Source organism: Gopherus evgoodei, chromosome 1 (assembly GCF_007399415.2).
Source record: "Gopherus evgoodei ecotype Sinaloan lineage chromosome 1, rGopEvg1_v1.p, whole genome shotgun sequence".
NCBI classification, from domain to species: Eukaryota; Metazoa; Chordata; order Testudines; family Testudinidae; genus Gopherus; species Gopherus evgoodei.
The window spans coordinates 343,928,187-343,954,008 of NC_044322.1; the positions used below are offsets into that span (position 1 = coordinate 343,928,187).

The 25,822-nt window shown below is 46.7% G+C and overlaps 1 protein-coding gene across 15 annotated transcripts in view; it reads right to left on the bottom strand.

Annotated features, from left to right (window-relative positions):
• MAGI2 (membrane associated guanylate kinase, WW and PDZ domain containing 2) overlaps positions 1 to 25,822 on the bottom strand; it is a 1,169,121-nt gene that overhangs the window by 19,264 nt on the left and 1,124,035 nt on the right. For all 15 annotated transcript variants that reach the window (XM_030558726.1, XM_030558640.1, XM_030558551.1 and 12 more), the window contains one exon: positions 6,634 to 6,772. In XM_030558726.1, coding sequence (XP_030414586.1) covers positions 6,634 to 6,772 — 139 coding nt within the window. The remainder of the gene's footprint in view (positions 1 to 6,633; positions 6,773 to 25,822) is intronic.

Genomic DNA, 25,822 nt, shown 5'->3' on the forward strand with positions numbered 1-25,822 from the left:
ATTAAGGGCTCGGAATGAGGTGTCTAGGTAGCACTTCCAGGACATGCATATGGTGGTGTGTGCTGTGAGTAACTGGGAGGCAGGAAGGGGATAAGAAGTTCTGGTCAGAGAAACAATCCTGTTGGAAGCTGGAAAAATAGGATCTCTAACACTGGAGGAAATAGGGCCAATGCTGACCACACAAGAGAAAAAAAAATCTGAATTTGAGTAACAGGCATGCCTCATTTATTAGTTTATATAAATAATTCTGTTCATAACTCTAACTGCAGAAAAGAATGGGTAACTGACTGCCTGCAGCCATGAGGGAAAAAGGACTGTTGTTACCCAGTATCTCTAATCAGTGATTGAAGGAAACCTGAGAGAGGCTTCAGCTAACTCTCAGTATAGAAGGGATGGCAATCTCCTTGCCATGGAAATATAATTATCATGCTACTACATGGTCCATAGATAAATAATGACACAGCGCATCACTGGGGCTGTAGTGTCAATAAAGAGCAGATGATGAGTCACTAGGAGATGAGATTCAGTTCTGCCTATAAAACTGAGCTTTGTAGGGGAGGATGGGTCCATGGGAATAAATAACAAACTAAAACGGTGGGTAGCTCCTTCTCCTTTCAATAGGGCCCTACCAAATTCATGGTCCACTTTGGTCAATTTCAAGGTCATAGGATTTTAAAAATTGTAATTTTCATGATTTCAGCTATTTAAATCTGAAATTTCATGGTGCTGTAATTGTAGGGATCCTGACTGAAAAAGGAGTTATGGGGGATCGCAAGGTTATTGTAGGGGGGATTGCGGTACTGCTCCCCTTCCTTCTGCGCTGCTGCTGGTGGCAGGACTGCCTTCAGAGCTGGGAAGCGGTGGCTGCTGGCAGGGAGCCCAGCTCTGAAGGCAGAGCCACCACCAGCAGCAGCACAGAAGTAAGGATGGCCTGGTATGGAATTTCAACCTTTACTTCTGTGCTGCTGCCTCAGTCAGCAGCTGCCCAGCTCTGAAGGCAGGAGAGAAGTAAGGGTGGCAATACCATGATCCTCTCGAAACTCCCTTTTGGGCCAGGACCCCCAATTGAGAAACACTGGTCTCCCCTGTGAAACCTGTACAGTATGGGGTAAAAGCACACAAAACATCAGATTTCACGGGGTTAGACCAGATTTCACAGTCCATGACACATTTTTCATGGCGGTGATTTTGGTAGGGCCCTACCTATCAACCACAACCACATGTCCTGACACTTTTACCAGGTGAGAAGATGAGGTAAAAATTTCTCAGTATGAACTTCTTAGATGATCTCAACTGAAGTCGGACAGACACTAATGCTAATATTTTCAGAAGAGTAAGGGGCAGTAGCTGGGAGACTTACACTGGTATTAATGGGGGTGACACCACAAAATATTGAGGATAAAGTTAACTTTTAATTTAAAAATGTAATATTTATATTATGTATTTTGATTTATCTAACCCCCTAGGTGCTTATATATTATTTATAAGAACACATAAAAAGGGTCAATGTAATACACCCTCCCAACCCATTACAGATAAAACCCTGCCTCCCCCAAGCACATCCCCCCAAATCATTTTCTTTTATATAATTGCATGTATTGAAGCAGAAACTTTTTAAAAAAATTATTCTTTAGTCTTCCCTATATTCTTACGTAATCCTCCAGGACAATGAGTATAATTTAGCATTGCATTTCAATAACACAATCTTATTTTATTGTAAATAAGGACATCTTTGTTTTGGAGGCAGGCACCCAACTCCAGTTTCTGATTAAGTCTAACTTCAGATGACTAGGGTATACTGCACCAGGCATCCGAATCATGGCGATTCGGAGAAAAATTGACCTACTTTGCAAAAAAACATGAAATCATGGAACTCAGAAACTGAAATTAAAGTTCAGGAGGTAGAAATTGTTTAAACTCTATACTTCCTGTTGCAAATTCTAGGGCAGGCATTTTTAAGTCATTCAGGGCCTGATCCATCTTTCAGGAACGACAATGGAAAGACTCCCATAGACTTCAATGGAAACTGTCTGGGATCGGTAGAACTTACAATAGAGTTTTGCCTGTGCATGGAAGTTGTATGTGTAACCCACAATTGGAGTTTGGCAGCTCATGGAACTCTGGATTGAACTTCTAGGGGGAACTTACCCTCTGGTCTACAACAGTAATGGCTACCAGAGCCTGCTTACTCCATTTCCCAGCATGCTTTGAGTCAGGAGTGGAGACAGAATAGTGTGTGGGACTAGTAGTTTGCGAGGCCAATGATGATGAGCTGGGGCTGCTCAGCCCCTCACTGGGAGGGGGTCAGCCTGACTCAGAGTCAGAGACTAGTTTTAGGCCTTGTCTACACTACAGAGTTTTGGCAACAAAAGTTATGCTGCTTTAATTAAACCGCTTTTGCATGTCCACAGTATACTTCTTGTGTGGGCAAAGTGCATCCATACTGGCAGCTCTTGCATCAACACAAAGAGCAGTGCACTGGGGGCAGCTATCCCACTGTACAACTGGCAGCAGGGTGCTTTGGGAAGGATTTGCAGTGCCTTATAGGGCAGGTACAGTGTCACATGATACAGGTTTCTTAATCCCTCATTCCATGAGCATCCTACTAGATAGCTAGCTGCTTTTTGACTGCAGTGTATGTGGGAGGGAGAGGGAGAGAGTGTGTGACATGGTGTGTGTGTTGGGGGGATAGAGAGAGAAACAGTGTGTGTGTTGGGGAAATGTGCGAGAGATGGTATGTGAGTGGAGTGTATATGTTAGAGCAGAGGTGGGCAAACTACGGTCTGTGGGACCGTCCTGCCCGGCTCCTGAGCTCCCGGATGGGGAGGCCAGCTCCCGGCCCCTCCCTTGCTGCCCCCCCTGCAGCCTCAGCTCACTGTGCTGCCAGTGCTCTGGGCAGCAGGGCTGTGAGTTCCTGCCAGGCAGTGCAGCTGCGAGAGCTGCCAGGTGTAGTGTATTAAATTGCTCCCCATAGGAGTGAGCACGAGGACTGGCAGCCATAAGTAGTACACTGTAAGTAGCACATTCCTACAGAGAGCAATTTAATACATTACAACCCCGGGGAGGGAAGGCTGTACCTCCCCAAACAGCCTGGCCCCCACGCCTATCGACCCCTCCCACTTCCTGCCCCCTGACTGCCCCCCTCAGAACCCCTGACTCATCCAAGACCCACCTGCTCCTTGTCTCCTGACTGCCCCCTCGTTGGACCCACCCACACCTAACCGCCCCCTGGGACCCCACCCCCTATCCCAACCCCCCCTTCTCCCTATCTCCTGACTGCCCTGATCCCTATCCGCACCCCTGCCCCCTGACAGGCCCCCCCGGACTCCCATGCCCTATCCAACTGCCCCCTGCTCCCTGCCCCTAGACTGCCCCCCCAGGACCTCCTGCCCCTTATCCAACCCACCTGCTCCCCGCCCCCTTACCACAGCACTCAGAGCACCAGGCCTGGTAGCATAAGTAGCACATTCCTATAATACACTACATCATGCCCTCCATTCACTTTCGGAACCCTGATGTGGCCCTCAGGCCAAAAGGTTTGCCCACTCCTGTGTTAGAAAGACAGTGTGTGTGTTGGGGAAGTGTGTGTGTTGGGCGAGAATGTGTTGGCATGCTCTCTCTTTAAGTTCAGACATCACCAACCAGACATCAGTGACCTGAGCAACCAATCTTGAGGCAGGCGGAGAGGGACACCCCCCGACATCAGCCCCCGGCTCTGCACAACATAGCAGTCTCCCACCCCACCCCCAGCCCCAGCCGCCTGCTGTGTTCCTACTGCCAGGGAGAACAGGATTCTACATTAATGGTTCTGTGATTCCTCTGAGTTCTCCCACAGACTCCTCAGCTGCCAGTAGCGACATCCTCAGCAGTTCTGTGAGCTCTCCATGCTGAGGAAAGTCAAAGCTTAATCCCGGATCTTTGAAAGGGGAGGGGCACATGCCTGAGTAGCTAGATGTAGGGCAGCAGCATTTAAAACAGTGAGCAGAGCGGTCACGGTGGGCATTGTGGGATACTGGGGGAGGACAGTTACGGAGATATAACAAATGGCAGCATCTACACTGTCACAATGTTGCTTTAACTTTTCTGCAAAAAGCTCTATGCCTCTGTCGAGGTGGTTTTATTTTGTTGTAAAGCAGCAGTTTTGCTGACAAAAGTAGCTTTGTAGTGTGGACACCTCCACTGTTTTGTCAGCAAAAGCTGCCTTTTGCCAACAAAACTGTGTAGTGTAGACAAGGCCTTAGTTTCAGTGTTGAGGTTTGAATTAGCTGGGAGCTGAAAAAGAAGCAGAACAGCTCAGAGAGTCTCTGATTAACTCCCACTTCCCCAAAAGAGAGTCTTTGAACGGCTGTGGGATCTAGTACATGGGTCAGACAGTTCAAGCTCGATAGAGATCAGCATCCAGAGTGGCAGTGATTCAGTCTGGCCCTGACTACTGAGAGCCATCCAAGAGCCCCACAGGACAGCAGACCAGGGAGCCAGGATAGGATCCTGTCCCACCAAGCGGTGAAGACACCGTAAGAGGATGTTTTTCCATTTGTTTAAGCTGGCCAATTTTCACAGTGCTGCAGTACTCATCTCCGGAACCACCCTCACCATGCTATGTGCCCGAGAGGGTGCCAGGGAGGGCGATGGGGGATGGAAGCATTGTGAATGTTCGGGGTGGGCAATTTGTTGAGTTGTTGATGGTTAGTTCTTATTAGTTAACCTTAATCCTTTCCTCTCAGATCCTATTTTCCTGCTCCCAATGAAGTCTCCCTTTGTTATACTGTTACTTTTGGATGTGTCATTTCTTTGCTTTGTGTTGATGTACTTTATTGTTTCTTGTGTCCTGGACTTTATATTCCTTGCCAGCTGTGTTAGCATTATTCCTTTCCCCAAGGGACAGCAGGAGGCACCTTGGGTGGAGGCACCAGGCATCACAAAAAAAGAACCTAGGACCCAACCGACGTGAGGAGATGAGAGAAACCACCCCAAGTAGCAATTATCCAGGAGGAGGGAGGGGCTACATATGTCTTTAGCAAATCACCTGAATGAAGTATCCCCATTAAAAATTGCAAAATCATAGAAAATAAAATATTAAAGCTTGGCTTGAAACCAGGAAACAAAACAAATTCGCATTCTTCTAAATCCCAGGTGTAACTAGCCATAACCTCTTCACATACAACATATTATACTAGTAAGCCCTGCTCCTTAAGGATGAAATTCACTGCCCCCACTGAAATTCTGATTGCTTAGCCAAACCCCCTCACCTCATATTTTACTTATTTTTGGTTATTTTAACTTCTTGTTGCTTCAGGTTAAGGTTCATTCTGAACTTTCTACTATTTATTTTACAGAATTTATCATAATGTATCATCAGTCCTTGCCCGCACTCTGTCTTGTTGAGGCTTTTCAGTTATACATTTCTAGAGTGTTAGGGCTTTTAGCTATCGTGTTCCTTGTCTTGGAATTGCTATACTTTACTTGTAGATACTATAGTGGGCTACAACAGATCTTTAAAACTGATTGTAAGGCTAAACTTTGCTTATCATAGCTATTATCTTACTATTTATTTTCTTAAAGCTCTGGGATTTTATTAAGGGGTCTATATAAATCTGCAGTTCTTAGTTTTTCTGCATTGTGTGTAATAGTTCTTACCATACATACATATTGGTGGTAATAACTTCAGAGGAATCACTATGCACCAGAGAGAAATAAAATTAATTTGTAAAGCTCTGTAAGGACCTAAATCCTGCAAATACTTATGACCAGGCTTAACTCTACTACTCTGAGTAACCCATAGATTTTTTATGGTGGTAAATTTAAGCATGAGTAAATGTTTGCAGGATTTGGGGCTAAATGTGCATTGATATATTGGCATACATTTCAAGATATCACTAAATACATACTTATATAACATACACCATTGCATTCTGTCAGATAACTAATATGGTTCAATATTTCCTGAAATTATGCACACTTTTTAGAAGCCTTTTAAAAAGTTAGAACAGAAAAAATTCCAAGGAAATATAAACACAAAAACAAAATTTAAAAATAAGATTAAAAGGTCCTATTACAGTACAACTTCCAAAAGAGCAAATGCTGTCTCTTCATTCAGAACTGACTTTCATTACGTCATGTATGTAAATTCTCGGTTGTCTGATAAATGAGAAAGCTTAAGAAATACATCGTAAAATGAACAGTATGGGCTCACTGTTGCACAACTGAAGTTTTGCCATTGAAGTCATGGGAGTGGGCTCAGCCCCTATGACTCCAAATGTACAGAGAAATACCAATAGAAGTGTATTAGAAGGGACTGTTTTGTCAAGCAAGATTATAAGAATTCATCAGCAACTCCTAGCACACTCAGAGATGCCACTAAAGAGCTCAAAGTGTGCCTACCAGTAGATATATTTTAAGCATTGCCTGTACAGGGTTGGAACAGCTGAAAATGATGTGTTCATATCTTCCGCACCAGTACAAGGAAGCACTTAAGCATGCTCATAAGTCCACCCATATTCAGGACAGCATATAAGTATGTGCTTAAGTGCTGGGACCTAAATGTGTAATAGATACTTAGTATACAATAAATGTCATTTAAATACACACACACAGACACACACACAGAGAGCGAGAAAAATAATGAAAACCCACCATATTCCGGAACCTGGCCTGTTCCGCGCTTTAACAAGAGCCGCACTCTCCTGCCACCAGACTTGATTAGCTCTATTGCTCTGGCATGTGTCATGTCCCTTGTACTTTCCCCATTGATTTCAATTATTTGATCCCCCACCTGTCAGGTAAGAAAAATATTAAGTCAGGCAAAAATTGCAATAAAATGAACATTTTAAAAAATAGGCATATTTAGTGGATCACAGGTTACCTGAATGACAACCAGATACATCAAGTTACATTTGTTCCTATCTATCTGAAGGATAGTATCAACAGGCTAAATAACCTGCAGAATGGATTCTGAGTATTGAATATTATGTTGCTCATCTTTTGTTAAAATTAATGTATTGTGGTAGTAACATGTCTCATGCCTCTTATACAAAAAGGGTTTTTTTGAACTGCTTGATGTGCTGGAGTCACTGGAAACTTCTCCATCTCTTCTGTGCTTTACTGGATTGATTATCACTGAAAGCAGGACTGTATTGGCTTTGCTCTTGTCACACAGGACCCTGAAGTTCATGGTATAGGCACATTGGCCTATCAGTGATGATATCGAAATCATGTTAAGTGAGCATCATCCCATTTTAAAGTGCCATTTGAAGCACTAATATTAAGTAAATTAGGAAAGTTTGATGTCCCAATCTGATTATTTTGTAGGTTAAATAGAAACATCATGGTGCTTGTGAGATTTGTGCATTCATAAAAAAACTGCCCTGCTCTTTCTAAATGATGGGCTAGTAGAGCAGGGCCAGCTTTAAGCCAATTCCCTGGAATCGGGCCCCACGCCTAAGGCGTCTTTTTAATTTTTTTTTTTTTTACTCACCCGGTGGCCCGGGGAGATGGGGGCATGGGTGGGGGGTCCTCTCCAGGTCTTCAGTGGCATTTTGGCGGCTGGGAGTGAGGTAGGGTCTCCGGGTCTTCAGCAGCATTTCAGTAGCGGGGGAAGACCTGGAGCAGACCCACCCGCCGTCGGGTATTCGAATTGGGCCCCGCCATTTAGAAAGCCGGCCTTGTAGTACAGTCTAACGAACTGGGAACTATAGTGGGACCAACAAACTACTGAGGTCTAATTCTAGCTCTGTTGCCACTGATTTGCCAGTTGACTGATGTCCACAGTCAGGTTCATTACTATTTCTGTCAGCCTTTGTTTCCTTTTCCATAAAATTGAATGATTTATTTACCAGCCACACAAGAGACGGTGTGAGGATTAATTTGTTCATGTTTGTAGGTTCTTTTGAAGCAATTGGGTTATTTAATAATTAGTTTTATTAAAAGAATCTATCACTACTGAAAATTGAAACGTGGATGCAAACTGGCACACATTTCACAGCAGTTTCTAAAACATTAGTTTTTCTCTTGCATGTGGTATATTAATCATATGTTTTAGCCATAATGGGAAAACTATAAGAGATTCAGATCTTGGGTTTAAGTCAGGTAAGTGGATGCTTATCTAACTTCTGAAAATCTTGAGGCTGCTAAATTGATGTAGGGCTCTGTTTTGGCCCAGGCCTGATGCTCTCTGGCTGGCTACCAGCTGCTCCGGTTTTTAGCTTCAGCTGCTTTGAATGGATCTAATATCAAGTCCTGCCTGTCCTGATGTTTGCTGCCTTAAAGTGGTACAGACACAGGACCTGCAAGCTTTTGCTGCTCCTCTTCCCTTTTGCTTGTGCCTGTTCCCATTATGCAAAGGGTAGTGGGACTGAGGAAAGCCAGAGATAGTGAGGGACTGACCAGAGAGCTAAGCAAACTGATCAAATGCTAGAGAGTAAGCAGGTCTGATAGCTATGCAGCAGCACAGTCATTAATGCAGGATCAGGTTCCCAAAGGTTTCTGCCTATCACTTTTATCTTGTGCTCGTATGAGTAACACTCTGCACCAGCTCTCAGGAATATCAAATCTTTTCCGCATTTTACAGTCTAAAGTACATCACATGTAAAAATAAGTATTTGCATACTGTATATGTACAGTACTCATCCCTTTGTAATATGTCTGATCCATAGCCACTCACAGTCCCCACACTCCTGTCACGCTCCCAGTTTTGGTACCTATTTGAGTCTGCTACCACTGTCTTACTGAGAAGAGCTGACTTTCGCAGAGACTTCACGTCTTCTCAATGATTAGGGGAGAGATTGCTTTCAGCCATATCTGGTCAGCATGGCAGAAATTGGTAGAGAAAGTGCATATAAAAGCAAATCTGTTGCAGTTCATGTAATGCAATTACACAGCCTCTCCCTCATTTTGCAGGACAGTTATATCAGCAATGTGGCCAAGCGACAGGTCGGTGAGTTCGCTATTAGCAGCACATCAGCCCTTTCGTTAATATTTTGCAGCTATGCTGAAGAAACCACCAATTCATTTTGCCTGTAACCAAACTCCAAAATGCAACATAGGATGATATTGGAAGGAGCAGTGGCAATATAAATAAGATGCAGTTGCTGAAGATCAGCGACACAGGAAGAATCACTAGGAAAACAGCTGTGTAGGTTAAACAATAGTATTTATCAGTGCTACGACAGCTTGTCTGCTTTGTTGTAGATCAACAGGATCACAACTCCATTTACCTGTATCGAGAGCCTTCTCACAGTGGGAGGTACTTGACTACTGGTCATGTGTAGTGAATTCTAAAGCGACTGTACCAAATGTATTGTAGGGAGGAATACAGCGAGACTATGAAGACTGTATGATGCCATGCACTGAGCAGAGAAGTGCCAGGGTAGATACAATGGAGGAGATGTTTTTAAAACTCCTTGATTTAAACCCTTTGTAGGTGGGCACTCAGGAAAATTATAGTTCAGAGTACAGTCCTTCTTGTAAAGCCCAGAGCAACTCCTCTGCACTCCTGAGTGGACAGAGATTTTAATCCATTTTAATAGGGAAAAAGGTTAAGTTAATATCATATTCTCCATCCGCCACCCGGTTGCCCTTGTTTTGGTCTCATTGGCCATATTGAAGAAAATAACTTACTATTAAAATAACCTTTTATATATTTAATGGATTAAAATATTTCTTTCAACATAGGCAGCAAATAGCTGAGTCACTAGGGAGTTTTCAACTTGTTTTAAAATATAAAAGAATGTGTAAACAACATGAGAAGTTTTAAAAGGGCCAAAATCCTAGTCCAACTAATTAACATCTCAAGGGGAAATTGGCCCCCTACAAAACTCTGTTTGGGCCAGATTTTCAAGAGAGCTCAGTTCTCATTTAGGCACCTAAATGAAGTGGCCAGTGTTTAAAGGGTGCTCATCGCCCAGCAGTTCCTACAGAGCAAAGGAAGGTGCTGCAGGTGAAATGCCTTTGAACATTGGGCCACTTCACTTAGGGACTGAATGGGAGCTGTCTGAAAATCTGACCATTATTGTAAAGTGGCATTTCTGCAAAACTCAGCTGTCTCTTAGGAAGGCATACACACTTGTCCTGCCTATTGCATGAGACTTCAGCTACCGAGCAACCCTTTTCCACTTGGAAGTCTTAAAAACATATACAAAGTTTATAGGTGAATGTACCAACATTGCCATTGTACATTTAGTCACTCTGGCGCAGATCCACAAAGTTATTTAAGCATGTAACTCCCATGCGTAGATGCCTATGTCCAAGTTTTAGCCTCCACTTGGAGCCACAAAACTCCTGCTTGGCTGCTGACTAACCCTGAAAACACCTAAACTCACTCAGTGCCTAAGTTTTTGCAGTAGAAGTTCCCTAGCTGCCAGAATTTCTGCCTCTGGGTATGTGCACTGATGCCTCACTCAAGGCGCTCAGGCATCTATTTCCTGCCTAACCCTAGTGTACCTGATGGTATGGGCCCCTTTTGAGGGCCTGGAACACCAATTGCACATCCTCCTCTCTCCGCTGTTGAAGAGTAGAGCTAATTTTGATTCCATTAAGAGTCCATCTAGAGACTGCTGAGCCTAGAGTGATTCATGAACCAGGAAATGTCCATTTTACCTATGGGGCCCAATTGGGTAGGTTGCCTCTTAGCACGCCTGCTGGATTTTCTAGGCACCTACAAGTTAGGCATTGTGACAATCAGCATTGCCATGCCTAAGGCCTGGTCCGCACTACACAGTTAGGTTGATGTAAGGCCTAATTATGTCAGTGTGCACACTACAGCCTTGCTCCCATCGATGAAAGAGCCCTACTACACCGACATCATAACTCCACACTCACCAGAGGCATACGGCTTTCGTCAGTGCAGTTAGGGCAACATAATGGCTATGTAGACATTGCGTTCCTTAAATCAGCTGTTGTCTGTCTTGTCAATTTCAGGGCTCTTCTGGGTCTCCACTTAAAGCTGGGCAGCCGCCCAGGCTCCCCACTGGAATCTGGCTGCACTGAGGTCTCCCGGCTCCTGGCTAGGAGCCCAGCTGCCCATTCCCAGGCTCTCGCCTCCCTGCTGGGAGCATGGCACCTGATTGGACTCCAGGCATGGATCTCCCCGCTGGAGGGGAGAAACCCTGCCCCAAGTGGTGGCAGTAAGCTGACCTAATATAGGGCATGTCTACGCTACAATCTTGAATTGAGCTAAGTCCCTTTGTGGCTCCGGTCCCCTGTGCTTTTACACTAGACGGCATTCTTTCTTTGTCCACGTATTAAATTATGTTGTGAAAATGGCTTGTTTAATACACCAGCTTCATATAGCCTGGGCATCTCCAACCCAGCCTGTGAACATACTGGCGTGCAATGACAGTAGCCGGGACTGGAAGATCCTGGTGTTGTCCTGTTGCAGAGGTAAGGAGGCAGTGGGCTGGCTGGCTGCCCCCAGACGTTGATATTACATGGGAGAAATGGAGTGCTGCAGGCTGGTCCCTCCCTATTAACAAGTCACAGGAGAAGGGTTGGGCCACTTTGGTACCCACAGAAGATGTGCATGGAGGGAGGAATCTCATGTGAGAAGACTTCTCACGGCCGTGGGAGAGACAGGGCTTGCAGGAGTAAAGGTTATTTTCTGTGTTTGTCATGTGAGGCCTGTGAAGAAAGGAGTGGTGTTAAGTGGGGCGGGGATAAAATGATCTGGATAGTCCCTAAATGGTTTAGATAAGCATCTAGAAAGGTGGGGATGTTTATCTGAACCGAACCTCAAATCCCTGGAGAATTAGCATCTGGTACTAACATGTAGTGTTGGTGTAATTTTTGTGTGGCAGCTCGCAAAAACACTTGCACCCCTATCTCCAGTTTTTAAAGGCACAGATAGCATGCAGGGTTTGGAGAATGTAGTCCTTGGAATTCAATATTTTGGCCTCATAAAGCCACAGATTGTGGCTTCCAATCTTTTATGTCAATTTTTTTCTTTAAGAACAGCTTCACAAGGGATCTGCATGCAGAGTTATAATGAAAGCAGCCCATCTGATGGCTGTTTGATGGCCTATGTGAAATGAGTTAGTGGTCTCATTCCAGTTCCCAGCAGGCAAGCACTGCAGCACAATAACCATCCCCCTAAATTGGCACTAACAGTGATTTGTAACCTTCTTGGCAGACTCAACAAAAAGGACAAGGCATGAATGAGTTATTTTCCCCTCCCTCAGAATATTCCCACCAGTTTAAGGATGACGCCCATTGGCAGGTCACTGTGGGAAGCTTGCATGGCTGCTGCCTGTGCTGTACTTATTCTGTGGAAATGCAGTCTCCAGGGCTAAGAATCTGGAAGCTTTCATAAGCATTAATTTTATGTGGCGTTTCTTTTTTAAAAGAATGTAGCTCTGGCAGAATTTTTAGTACTAGTCAAGATAAATACCTGTCCGAATCCACTAATTTATCTACTGAGATGATTAAATTAATGAACAAAATGCTACTGTATTGTATTCCTGTAATGTGTAAGCATAAAAATAAACATTATTCATTTTTCCTGGCATATTAATTTATTGAATGTACTTAAGAAACTAGTGTGCATGGCGGACAGTTGTCCCTAAAAAAGCAGGCTGTTTCAGTTCAAGTTAATTCATATTCTCCATCCATGCATAAAATCAACTGAGCTATGAAATTGGGCAGCATGTTTTCTGGCAATAATGAGAAGATAATATTCCTATGGAGTATTTAAGTGACATCACTATTGATAGGTTAATTAGAAATAAAAATGTGACGCTTTCTTAAGTCATTAGAATAAAGAGCCTCCAGCACGTGACTTTTGTTACACACTTTTTGAACTATCCTTATTTTATACTTACGTAATTAATAATTGTCTTGTGAATAGAAGCCAACCAGCACATATAATCAGAATTTTAAACATGTTCAACACAAGGAGACAATCTATATATCTGCTGTGTGGCAAAAAAGAATGTTTTTGTTTTTATATATTTTGAAACTATTCACACCAGCCTACCTTAAACTTGCCTCAGCTACTATGCAGTTCTTGAACAAATATGTCTGTGTCATTAAAGAGGTGCAGAGTTTCCTTGCTGCACAAAAATGACAGTAATTGCATGTGCAGGCTTTCACTCTATGTTAAATAGGGAAATCTAGTGGTAAAAGCAGCCCCTGATGACTTTTTGCAGAGGGCATTATTGTCTGCCATCTTATTAATGCATTTTATAATTAAACCTCTTGAAAGAGACTAATTATCTTCAGAAAAATACCAGCCACCACTTATATGGGCATTATATTTTACAATTGAAACATGTTTTTAACATTATTTATTATTGCATACATTTCTTCTCACTGGAACTGAAAGACTAAGGGCTTGTCCACACTGGGAAATTACTAGAATAGTTATTCTGGAATAGATCTTTTTCAGTAAGTGTAGACACGAACCCCCTTATTTCGCTGCCTGGAGGTCGGCACGGAATAGTCAGTTGCTGTGCAGGCTTGCTCACAGCAGGGTGTTGTTGTTGCATCAAAAACATTTGAGCAAAGTTATCAGAGGTACCCAGTTACAGCGTAAGTTATGATGTGGACTGGACTGACACCCTCAGAATAAATTCACATGTAAGCACGAATGTCCTTTTTTAGGAGGAATGGATGACAACGTGTGTCCTCACTTCTCCACCTTTCAGCAGACACTTGGGAGGGAGGAAAAGAGGAAGGCAGCAAAGTGGGGTGTCTGAGGCTGCTGCCTTGAGAAGCCCTAATTCCATCTTCCTTCTGCTGACAATCAGCTACTGAAGTGGGCTGAGAAAAGGCTGCAACAGTGGGCACTAGGCATTGCTCTCCCTCCTGGGCATTCATGAAGCTGCTCTGTGCTTGGTCCCAACAAGTTCATATGCGCAGATAAGAGGGACTCCAATGGGGCAGGGAGGGATCTGAGCTAACTGCAAAAAAGAAATGGAGGCTTAGCCCCCTACCCAACAACAGCTCCAGCTTTTACTCTCTCCTCATCCTCCACAGAGCTTCAGGTACAGGGGAGGGGAGCTATTGAGGACCACAAGCTAGTGTAAGGGAGGGAAAATCTTGGGGGAAGGGAGTTTGGGGAACACAAGCTTGGGGTAAGGAAAGCTGAGGGGAAAATTGGAAGCGTAATGAGATGTATGGGGGGGAGGGACAGTTGTCAGGACAAGGAGAATTTTGTCAAGGGAAACTGGAAATTGGAAGGAGGAATGAGTGAGTGAATGTCTGGGAAGACTGAGGTGTTCACGGATAGTGGTGGTGGGGTTAGGAAATGGGGCTCGTACTGCTGAAGGGCCTTGGGAGAGGACCAGGGCAGCTCAGGGTACGCTGAAGGTCTACGTGTGCTCGCCAACTTTGCTGGCATAACTGCACTGCTGCGCATAAACCAAGACAAATTGGCTTTCGAAGTTGAAAGGCTAGTTCATTCTCTAACTGCTTAATGGACACACTTTTAAAATTATTTTAACGGAGTAACATGATATAACGTTAGTAGGATGTACTAGAGCCTTTCACCTCCATGCCATGTATCCAAACCTGCAGAGACTGTTAGGTCCTGGCTACATTAGATACCTTAAAGTAGCCCGGCTGTATCAATGCAGTGGTGCCACTGTAACATCTCCCGTGTAGCTGCTTTATGCTGATGGGAGAGAGCTCTCCCACTGACATAATTAAACCACCTCCAACCAGCAGTGATAGCTATGTTGGCGAGAGAGTGTCTCCTGCTGACATAGCACTGTCCACCAGGGCAGTTCTATCGGTGTAACTTATGTCACTCAGAGGGGTGGTTTTTTTACACCCCTGAGCGACATAAGTTATACCAACAAAAGTGCTAGTGTAGACACAGCCTCAGTAAATGAACGTTTTCTGATAACTGTCTAGTGTTCTCAATCCTGTTTTCAATGGACAATTCACCTCAGTCTAGTTCCCAGTTGATAATCATCGGACCCATGGTTAGAAAGACTACATAGAGGCCAAACACTGAATGCGTATGGAGACGGAACCCTCTGGTCACTCTTATAGGTTATCCCTCCAACTCAGGGTTGAGGCAGTGTGAAATTTTGCAGAGGTGCTGCTGCTCATGCTGTACCTGTTCTCGGGTAGAGGACTTCAGTCATCAGGCTTGCTATTTGGCATCTTTCCTGAGCACTTTTAAAAAAATACTCTTTATGTTATGCATAATTTCCTAAAGTTTATGCTAATTCACATCACAGAGCAGGAAATCTTTATAATTCTCCTAAAAAATGCAGGTTTAAGTACAGTATTTGCCTGACATTTTATTTGTAAAATTGTACATTAAACCATATTAAGCAGATATTATTAACTCAACATTCTTTTCATTATCTGGTTACAAGGATTTTGTTATTAGCCACAGAGTTATAAAGATGTTTGTAATGAGTGAAGCTGAACACATTTTTAAGAGAATGAAATTAATCACATTTGTGAAAGAAGAATTTTTTCTCCTTACTTTTCCACAAATGATTTCTATAAAATGTATTCGGCTTTTGAGAATGATGCTGTCTTATGGCTCACTTGTGGTTAATTCTCTCATGATTTATTAAGCCTTCATACTGCTGAAATATATTTACTATCCTAGAGAAACTCATTTTATATTTCTTTGCTGTAAATACACATTTTTTTGTCTATGTGTCAATACAAAGTTCCTTGGGTATTGCCATTTGTACTAAAATAGCATGCTGGCTCACTATGCTCCTGGCGGGCATGCAGCTAATATGCTTGAATATCCCAGCTTAATTCCCAGAATTCTGATCAATCACACCCCAATCTCTCTACAAGCAAGGCTGGATAGTGATGGATGAAGTAAGGACTTGGCATTTGAATGAAAGTGCCCCATGGGGACTGACAATTGGGAGGGAAAGAGCAGCTAAATGTGGGTCTATACCACTAGGATAGATTGCAAATCACTAGATAATGGCAGCAACTAAAGAATGTTCTGTGTTTGTGTATTTCTTTGTCATGATGATTCTGAAAATCATTAAAAACTGCTTTCGATGTGGGTAATTTATAAAGAGAAACAGAAGATGCACATCAAGGTATAATGTAAGCCATGTAGCACAGTATAATACAGAATTAAAAATAACAGCAAGTGCAACACAGACAGAAACAAATAATAACTAGTTCTTATGCAGATCTCCAAGTGCTACACAAAGCAGAAAAGTATTATCCCCATTTTACAGATGGGGAAACTGAGCGGTGAAGGGACTTGTCCAAGGATGCTGATGGCAACTTCATGAATAAAACCCAGGTCTCCCGAGTCCCAGTCTACTGCACTATCCACTAGGCTACGTAGTCTATTGCTGTGCACAAGGGACATTCTTGCCATAACAAAGACTAAGGCACTTCCATGAAACTGCAGATTTAGGTAATCCAAAATCAAATCCAGACATTCAGTAAAATGAGGGAGGAGGAGAAATTACTAAAATGGGAGGGGAGAATTACTATTTCAGATATTTTTATAGTAGCAACACAGCCATTGAAGAATGCTGGCAAACTTTCAGCTGCTCTCCTCACACAATTTTTGCTTATATTTGGTTTCTATAGTATCTTTCATACTAAATGTATGTCAAAAGGATTTACAAAGCAATGGGTCAGCTACATGACATCATATTCTGCTTTCAGTTACATTGCTGTAAATCTGGAGTAAATTTATTGTGTTTTATAGACTTTGGCACAGGTAATTCAATGTATGTCTAAGCAAATACAGCAGCTGTTATAAACAACAGTAGCAGGCAAGTGGAAAGCAAAAAGGCATCTACTAGGGCTGGTTGAAAAATTTCTGTTGAAACATTTTTTTTCAATAGAAAATTGAGCTTGCAATTAAATGAATATTTTTGCAAAAACACAAACACAAATATTTCAATTCAGAAATGATGAACAGGTCCTCATGGGAGTTGTAGTTTGCATGCCTCATGCCTACATTCTCCAACCTGGGTTGCATTCCTCAGCCAGATTACATCTCCCATAATGCACTGTAGGAGGGGAGACTGGGTTGCATCTTGGGAAACGTAATCTGGTCTGGGATTCTGATCCCTAGAGGGGAATAGGAGCATAAGGCACCATAGCATCAATTTTTAATTGAAATTTTCAGTCTTCGGTTTTTGACTTTTTTGCCAAAAAGTTGAAATTTTCTTCAGGGAAATAAACACTATTTTTTGACCAGTTCTGTGTTTCTCAGTCTTGTAAAGTGCAGAGTGCTGCAAAAGTACCTAGCATGGTGCAGGACTGGGCACAAAGAATGTTAGGTTCCTGAGCTTGAATATACTTCATAGACTACACAGAGCCTTTGATATCTTGCCACTTGTTGAGTTCAGTTACACTATTTCCCCCCTCCTCCAGACAGTATTTAAATTGTTTAATCTCCTCTGTGTTCTTAGTGTATCTTTCATAAGTGAATGTCTCACACCTCATCGCTAATGCTTTCAGTTCCATCTGCCTTGTACATTCATCTTTCTTAGTTTATTTATTGCTACTGAGTCAATTGACCTCATCTGTGTAGGATTTTCACATGCTCCTAACTTTTGTAGTGCTTTTTCACCTTGTTCCCTCTGTTTTCTTTTCTTATGTATTTATTTGCTGACTAGACTCCAACACAACAGGTCCTACAGCATGTTGCACTTTTCATACTTTGCAAGCTCTCAACTTTGACAATGTTTTTCTTGTTCTTTTTTCCATTTCCCACACCTCTTTTCCATGCTTTGATTTTAGAGACACAGTGCCAAATTGTCCCCTACCCAGGAAATAGCTGCAAAGGGAGAGGAAGCTCCTGGAGGTTCACCTTGTGAAGATTTTGTCCTATTGTTCCTATTTATGTTTTTTTTTCTGCACTTGCATTCTGAGTGAGCAAGGGATGAGACCCACCCATAGGATAGTTGCTGAACAGTGTGGAGGTCGGGTTTACTACACAGTTCACTTGCCTCAAACTTGCTCATGACAGCACAGCTGAGCTCCCAGCAGCTTCCCCAGCAGCTACTCAAGAAACATGACATCTAAAGTAAAGGTTATTCTGAACATGAAGGGATAACTTGCTTGAAATATTGTTGTCTGGGTCAGAAACATTTTCCACCAGAAAATCCCTGCATATCTGCAGGCAGATGATAGCAGAGAGTATCCATCTCCTGCTCACATGTCCCTTGCCTCCATCTATCAAATACTGGGAAGATCATCTTTGTACATCATATGGCTAATGTGATAAGAGGAGCTTTAAACTAGATCTTATGGGGCATGGTGACAAAAATCTGGCCAATGTGCAACTAGCCTCAAGTAAGGAAGTCAAGGGGAAGGGGCTAAATTCTTGAGAAAGGACCAGAAATCACAAATGCATTAAAGAGGCAAGAAGTAAAGTAACAGGGTAGTCTGCAAAACATCTTTGACGCCTTGATACCAATGCAAGGGATATGGGGAACAAGCAGGATGAACTGGAAGTCATGGTATATGAAGAAAGTTATGACTTAATTTGCATTGCAGAGACTTGGTGGGGCAACTCTCATGACTGGAGTACCAGCACTAAGGGATATAGCTTGTTCTAGAAGGACAGGTATGAGAAAAAAAGAGGAGGCATTGTGCTGTACATCAAGAATGTATACACTTGGTCCAAGAGGAAGGAAGCAGAGACCTATTGGTGAGGCTAAAAAAGGAAAAGAATAGTAGTGATATTATGGATGGGGGTCTGATATAGCCACCAAATCAAAACAAGGAAGTGGACGAGGCATTCTGCAAGCAGGTAACAAGATTAGCTAATACACATGAGCTAGTATTAATGGAGGATTTTCACTTCCCTGATAGCTTTTGGAAGACTATTACAGAAAAACATATTATGTCCTGAAAGTTCTTAGAAGGGACAACCTTCTAATTCAGAAAGTTTTGGAAACAATTAGGGCAGTTATCCATTTTGGAATTGGTGTTGACCAATAGGGATGAATTAGTTGTGAATGTGAATGTGGTTGGGAACTTGGGAGGAAGTGATCATGATGTGATAGAATTCAAGATCCTGAGGAACAGAAGACATGAAAACAGCAAAACAAGGAAACTGGACTTCAGATTTAAAACAACTCAGAGAAATAGTAGGTAAGGTCCCATGGAAAGACCAGTTAGGAAGAAAAAGAGTTGAAGAAGGCTGGCAGTTCCTCAAAGATGTAATACAGTATTAGAGGCTCAACATCAAACTATTCCTATGCAGAGGAAAGATAAGAAGAGCTACAGGAGGCCAATATGGCTGCACAGTAGGACAATGGAACGGACTGCTTAGGGAGGTCATGAACGCTCGCTCCTTCACTGGAAGTTTTCATAAGGAGGATGTATAGTCATCTGTCCTGGATGGTTTAGACACAACAAATCCTGATCTTGGCAAGGGGTTAGACTAGATAACCCTTGTGGTCCCCTCTAACCTTCTAACACATTTGACTTATTTAGCCCTTACTCCTCAGGATTCCGAGTTTGAATGTATGCTGATAGACTTCCAAATTATTCAGGACTTATCCAGACTAAGTTGAACCAACAAACCTGTTAAGATCTCCCCATCATTAAGGTTATCTGATGTCACCAATGAAGAGCAGAAAATACAAATTTGGATTAGACATGGCACTTTGGGTTTTCCTACACTGTTAATACACTAGTACTCTTAAAAGGGGGTACAACCGCATTAGTGTAGACACATCTTTATTGGTATAAAGGTGCTTTATATTGGCATAGCTATTCCTGTATGGGAAGGGGAAAAGACGGTTACTCACCTTTGTAACTGTTGCTCTTCGAGATGTGTTGCTCATATCCATTCCAGTTAGGTGTACGCGCCGCGCGTGCACATTCGTCGGAAAACTTTTACCCTAGCAACTCAGTGGGCCGGCAGGTCGCCCCCTAGAGTGGCGCCACCATGGCGCTCCATATATACTCCTGCCGGCCCACCCGCTCCTCAGTTCCTTCTTGCCGGCTACTCCGACAGTGGGGAAGGAGGGCGGGTGTGGAATGGATATGAGCAACACATCTCGAAGAACAACAGTTACAAAGGTGAGTAACCGTCTTTTCTTCTTCGAGTGATTGCTCATATCCATTCCAGTTAGGTGAATCCCAAGCCTTACAAAGGCGGTGGGGTCGGAGTGAAATGTGGCAGAATAAAACTGCTGAGCCAGAGGCTACAGCCTCTCTTGACTGCTGAACCAGGGCATACTGCGAAGCAAAGGTATGGACCGAGGACCAATGGAGCTTCGCGACAGATCTCGTGGGTAGAAACACGAGCCAGCAAGGCGGCAGATGAAGCCTGAGCCCTGGTAGAATGCACGGTGATGTGGCTTGTGGAAATATGAGCCAAATCATAACAAGTGGGGATGTCCGCCATCACCCCAGATGAGATCCTCTGAGAGGAGAACAAGCAAGCCCTCCCTTTGGCCCGCTACCGGGATAGAGCTGGGGCACCTTAGGAAATGGTTCTGTCAGCACAATATAATGCGAGCACTCCACAGATGTCCAAGGAGTGCAACGGTTGTGCCCATTGCGTTGAACTGTGGGTAACATGAAAAGCCAAAACCACCTTAGGGAGGAAAGCCGGGTGCGGTCATAACTGCACCTTGTCATTGTGAAACCTAGTGTACGGCGGAACCCCCGTAAGAGCTCTGATCTCAGAGACCCGTCTGGCCAAGACTAGGTTGAGGTCCCAGGTCGGGGCTGGGCGGCGCACCCGAGGGTGCAAGCGCTCCAAGCCCTTGAGGGACCTCGAACCCATAGAGCGTGAGAACGCTGAACGTCCATCTCAGCCTGCTGGAAGGTAGAGATGGCTGCTGAGTGTATCCTCAGCGCTGATACCGCCAGGTCCTGCCGCTGAAGGCCAGAGGCAGGCCAAACAGAGGGGATCGAGACCTCAGCAGGAGCAAGATCGAGCGTATTGCAGCTGTAAAAGAAACGCTTCCACCTGGCCCGGTACGTTGACCAGGTGGAAGGCTGCCTGTCACCCCGACTCAGGTACGCAGCAGCCACCGTGAGGCGAAGAGGCTGCAGGTCCGAGTGACGAAGCCTGTCGTTGCCCTGAGTGATGAGGTCTGGGCTGACAGGCCGAGTAACGTGGTATGTCAGCGCTGCCTGGACCATTCTGGAGTGATCATGATGATGCACGCTCTGCCCCTGCGGAGTTTGAGCAGACCTAATGAACCAGTGGGAACAGTGGGAAGGCATAATGCAGTTGGCCTTTCCACGGCATCAGGAATGCGTCCAAGATCGATTCCGAGGAGAGATCTTGGAAGGAGCAGAACACCTGGCATTTCCTGCTCTCGCGGTGAGCGAACAGGTCTGTGTGAGGAAACATCTCCACTTCCGGAAAGCGGGACGCCTCACATGGGGCAGAGTGATCACTCATAAGGCAGGAAAGACCTGCTGAGGCAAAGAGTTAGGACGTTCCAAACGCCTGGGAGAAAGGACGTCGCCAGCTCCATCGAGTGGGCCATGCCAAAGACCCGGAAATGGATGGCCTCCTGACAAAAAAGGTGGGGGGGAGGACTATGTCCCCCCTGAATACTTATGAAGCACCTGGTCGTTGTGTTGGCTGTAAACACCGAGATACAACGGCCTCGCAGCTGCCGCTGGAACCCCTGGCATGCCAGGCGGACTACTCTCAATTTTTGGGGCATTGAGGAGGAATGCCAGCTCCCTAAAAGACCAAAGGCCTTAAGCTCAGAGGTGACTATGAACACTCGAGCAGAGAGATGAGGCGTCCGCCGTCAGGGGCAGTGAGCCGGACTTGGAGAGGACGGAGGCGGAGCTTGGCGTGTTTGGTTACAAACTTGCGGGCAACCATGGACCCAGGAGACTGAGACAAGAACGAGCTGAGGTCGTTGGGAAAGCCTTCAGACCTCAGATGATTGTTGCCATCGCCTAAAATCTCAGTTGCGATAAGCAGGCTCCGGCTAGGTAGGAGACCAGGATAGCCCCTAGGGAGCCCAACCTCTGCGTGGGGACCAGAGTGGATTGCTCTATAATAAACAGCAGGCCTTGACCTGTGAATAAGACCGTGGCGATGCCCACGCGCTGAGTGGTTTGTGTCTCAGAGTCTCCGTGGATAAGCGAATCGTCCAGATACGGAAAAACGCATATCCGACATCAGCGACGGTAGGCGGCGACTATGGCCGTAAACCGGGAGTATTGACAGTCGGCTATAGAGCGGAGGCATCTCCCGTGCGGAGGGAAGATGGCATTGCGAAAGTACACGTGCTTCATATCCAGGGCGGCACCGTAGCCCCCAGGAGGCAAGGATGGAATAATGATTCCCAGGGATACCATGCAGAACTCCAACCTTATCCTAACCCGGTTGAGTCCGTGCAGGACCAAGAAGGTCTGAGACCTGTGTTCGAGTGGGGGACTAGGGCATAACGGGGGTAAAACCCCTTACCCCTTTCGTCCGCTGAAGTGGGACAGGGCTGGAGCAAATTAAAGGTGGTACCTATGCTCCATCGTGCGCAGGACCCAGCGATCTGAAAGTAACTGGGGCCATGCCAGGAGAAAGCGGGATCGGGATCACCGCCCTCAGGTGAACCTTGGAAGGTCCGTCTTTGGTCCCAGTGGTAATTGCGAGGGACCTTGACTTTGGCTCTTCAGGGGTCCTGACGTTCGTCTGCGACCACCTTGGCCCTGCCGTTTGCCAGAGTTCCGCCTCTGGCTAGGCACAGAGTATGGCGGCTGGGGCCAGAAAGGCCTGCGTTTTGTCGCTGGCGTATACATGCTGAGACACATTAGGACCCTATTGCCCACCAGACTTCGCAGTCTGGGGCTGTCTCTGCCGCGAAGATGCCTTTACCAACAAAGGGTAAATCCTGAATGGCATACTGCAGCTCCGGCCAGAGGTTTAAAACCTGAAGCCATGAAATGCACCTCATGGCGACACCCAAGGCCAGAGTGCTGGCCGCAGAGTCTGCTGCGTCCAACGAGGCCTGGAGGGACGCTCTGGGAACCTTCTTTCCCCCGTCCTCCAAGATGGCAGCGGACTCCTGGTGGGAGTTTTGAGGGAGAAACTCCTTCACCCAGGTGCTATAATTATCGCAGCTAAGCCAGACTTGTTGCTTTGCTACCCAGAGCTGCAGGGCCCCTGCAGAGTACACCTGGCGGCCAAGCCTGTTCATTCGCCAAGCCTCTTTCTGCTTCGGGGCTGGCGCCCGCTGGCCATCATATCAGGATCGTGGGCCTGAGCATAAAATCTGCGCATATGGGATGACACGGATGCGTGTCCGGACGGCCATGGAGGTACTAAAAGAAGGCACAGGCAGAGTCTCTGACTCACTCGGACTTTGCCCAACTCGGCACCGGGGACCGGCATCGGGAGGCGTATCGGTACCTGGAACGAGATCCAGACCCGCAACCAGAACGGTGTCGGGAGGTCGACCGAGATCTCGAGGCTCGGAGAAGGGCTACAGGAGTCAAGGTACCTGCCCCGGTGCCAGAGGTCAGAACGGTGCCGATAGCGGGTCGGCGAACGGGATACCGACCGGTGCAGCGAGTGTGACCAGTACCGAGGAAAACAGCACCGGGACTGCCAGTGGTGTCCGGCGTGCCGACAGGACTTGGAGTGTCTGCGGGACCGTGATCATGAACGGTGCCGCTCTGCTGTGCTGACAGGGGACAGTCCCCTGAAGAGACTGTATTACCCGTACCGGCGGTGCCCGGGTCAGGCAGCACTGACTCTGTCATGGCACTGAGAGCCCTCGCCGTTGGTAACGTCTCCGGCGTGAAGGGAACAGCAGGCTCAACCACAGTGCATACTGGGGAGCTGTCAGGCACCGGATTCGACGGCCCTCGTGGGACCGGGATCCACGGTACCGAGGTCATCAGAGCTTCGGTAGGTGTCGGTGCCGGGCGATCCGAGTTAGATAAGCTGTCTGGCTGCGGTGCCGTCAGCACTGAAGCAGCGGGAGTAATACGCTCAACCACGGCGCGTGCCGGGGAGCCGTCGGGCACCGGATTCGATAGCCCTTGTGGGACTGGAATCGACGGTGCCGATGTTGTCGGTGCCTCAGAGGCGTCGGTGCCGGGCAATCCGACTTAGACTAGCCCTCTGGCTGCGGTGCCGTTGGCATGGAAGCAGCCGGAGCAGGAGCTCAACCACGGCGCGTGCCGGGGAGCCGTCAGGCACCGGATTCTACGGCCCTTGCGGGACCGGGATCGACGGTGCCGACGTCATCGGTGCCGCAGCAGGTGTCGGTGCCGGGCGATCCGACTTAGACTAGCCCTCTGGCTGCGGTGCCGTTGGCACGGAAGCAGCCGGAGCATTAGCTCGACCACGGCGCGTGCCGGGGAGCCGTCAGGCACCGGATTCTACGGCCCTTGCGGGACCGGGGATCGACGGTGCCGACGTCATCGGTGCCGCAGCAGGTGTTGGTGTCGGGCGATCCGACGTAGACGAGCTCTCTGGCTGCGGTGCCGTTGGCACGGAAGCAGCAGGAGCAGTAGCTCAACCACGGCGCGTGCCGGGGAGCTGTCAGGCACCGGATTCTACGGCCCTTGTGGGACTGGGATCGACGGTGCCGACGTCATCGGTGCCGCAGCAGGTGCCGGTGCCGGGCGATCCGACTTAGACGAGCCCTCTGGCTGCGGTGCCGCTGGCACGGAAGCAGCAGGAGCAATACGCTCAACCACGGCGCGTGCCGGGGAGCCGTCAGGCACCGGATTCTACGGCCCTTGTGGGACCGGGATCGACGGTGACGACGTCATCGGTGCCGTAGCAGGTGTCGGCGCCGGGCGATCCGACGTAGACGAGCTCTCTGGCTGCGGTGCCGCTGGCACGGAAGCAGCAGGGGCAGTAGCTCAACCACGGCGCGCGCCGGGGAGCCGTCAGGCACCGGATTCTACGGCCCTCGTGGGACCGGGATCGACGGTGCCGACGTCGTCGGTGCCGGGCGAGCCATCTTAGACGAGCTCTCTAGCTGTGGTGCAGTTGGCACAGAAGCAGCAGGAGCAGTAAGCTCTACTACGGCGTGAGCCGGGGAGCTGCCAGGCACCGGATTCCGTGGTCCTGGGGGACTGGAATCGACGGAGCCGAAGTCATCGGTGCCTCTGCAGGTGTCGGTGCCGGGTAACGCAACTTAGGCGAGCTCTCTGGCTGCGATGCAGGTGGCACGGAAGCAGCGGGAGCAGGGGGCTCAACCACGGCGCGTGCCGGGGAGCCGCCAGGCACCAGCAGGAATCGTAGGCTCTCTCGACCTCGGAAGAAGGGAGCGGTGCCGAGTCGACATCGGTGCCGGCGACGGTCGGTGCCGAAAGGCCTTGGTAGTACCGGCGGGGTCCGGTGCCGAGGAGGCGCTTCTGCCCGCCGCTTGAACATCGCTCGGCGCCAAGGTGGGGGGGTAAGTGAAAGTCCCGCACCTTTTTGTTCTCGGCTTAAAAGCCTTGCAAATGGGGCACTTATCTGTCAAGTGTGATTCCCTGAGGCACTTCAAACAGGAGTCATGTAGATCTCTCTTCGGCCGCGGCTTCTGGCAGGCCGGGCCCCTTTTAAAACCCGGTGAGCCATGCATGGCTCCGGCACTGGGCTCATGGAAGGGGCTACTTCCTGAACCCCGCTAACTAAACTAACCATGTTAGCAAAGAAAACACGTATAACCATACAAATATATATATATATAAAAGGGTTATAACTGCATAATTATATACGAGAAAACGAGTAGCTAGGGAAGTGGAGGTCAGCTAAGCCGCGCTCCACTGTTCCAACGACCGACACGGGCGGTAAGAAGGAACTGAGGAGCGGGTGGGCCGGCAGGAGTATATATGGAGCGCCATGGTGGCGCCACTCTAGGGGGCGACCTGCCGGCCCACTGAGTTGCTAGGGTAAAAGTTTTCCGACGAATGTGCACGCACGGCGCGTACACCTAAC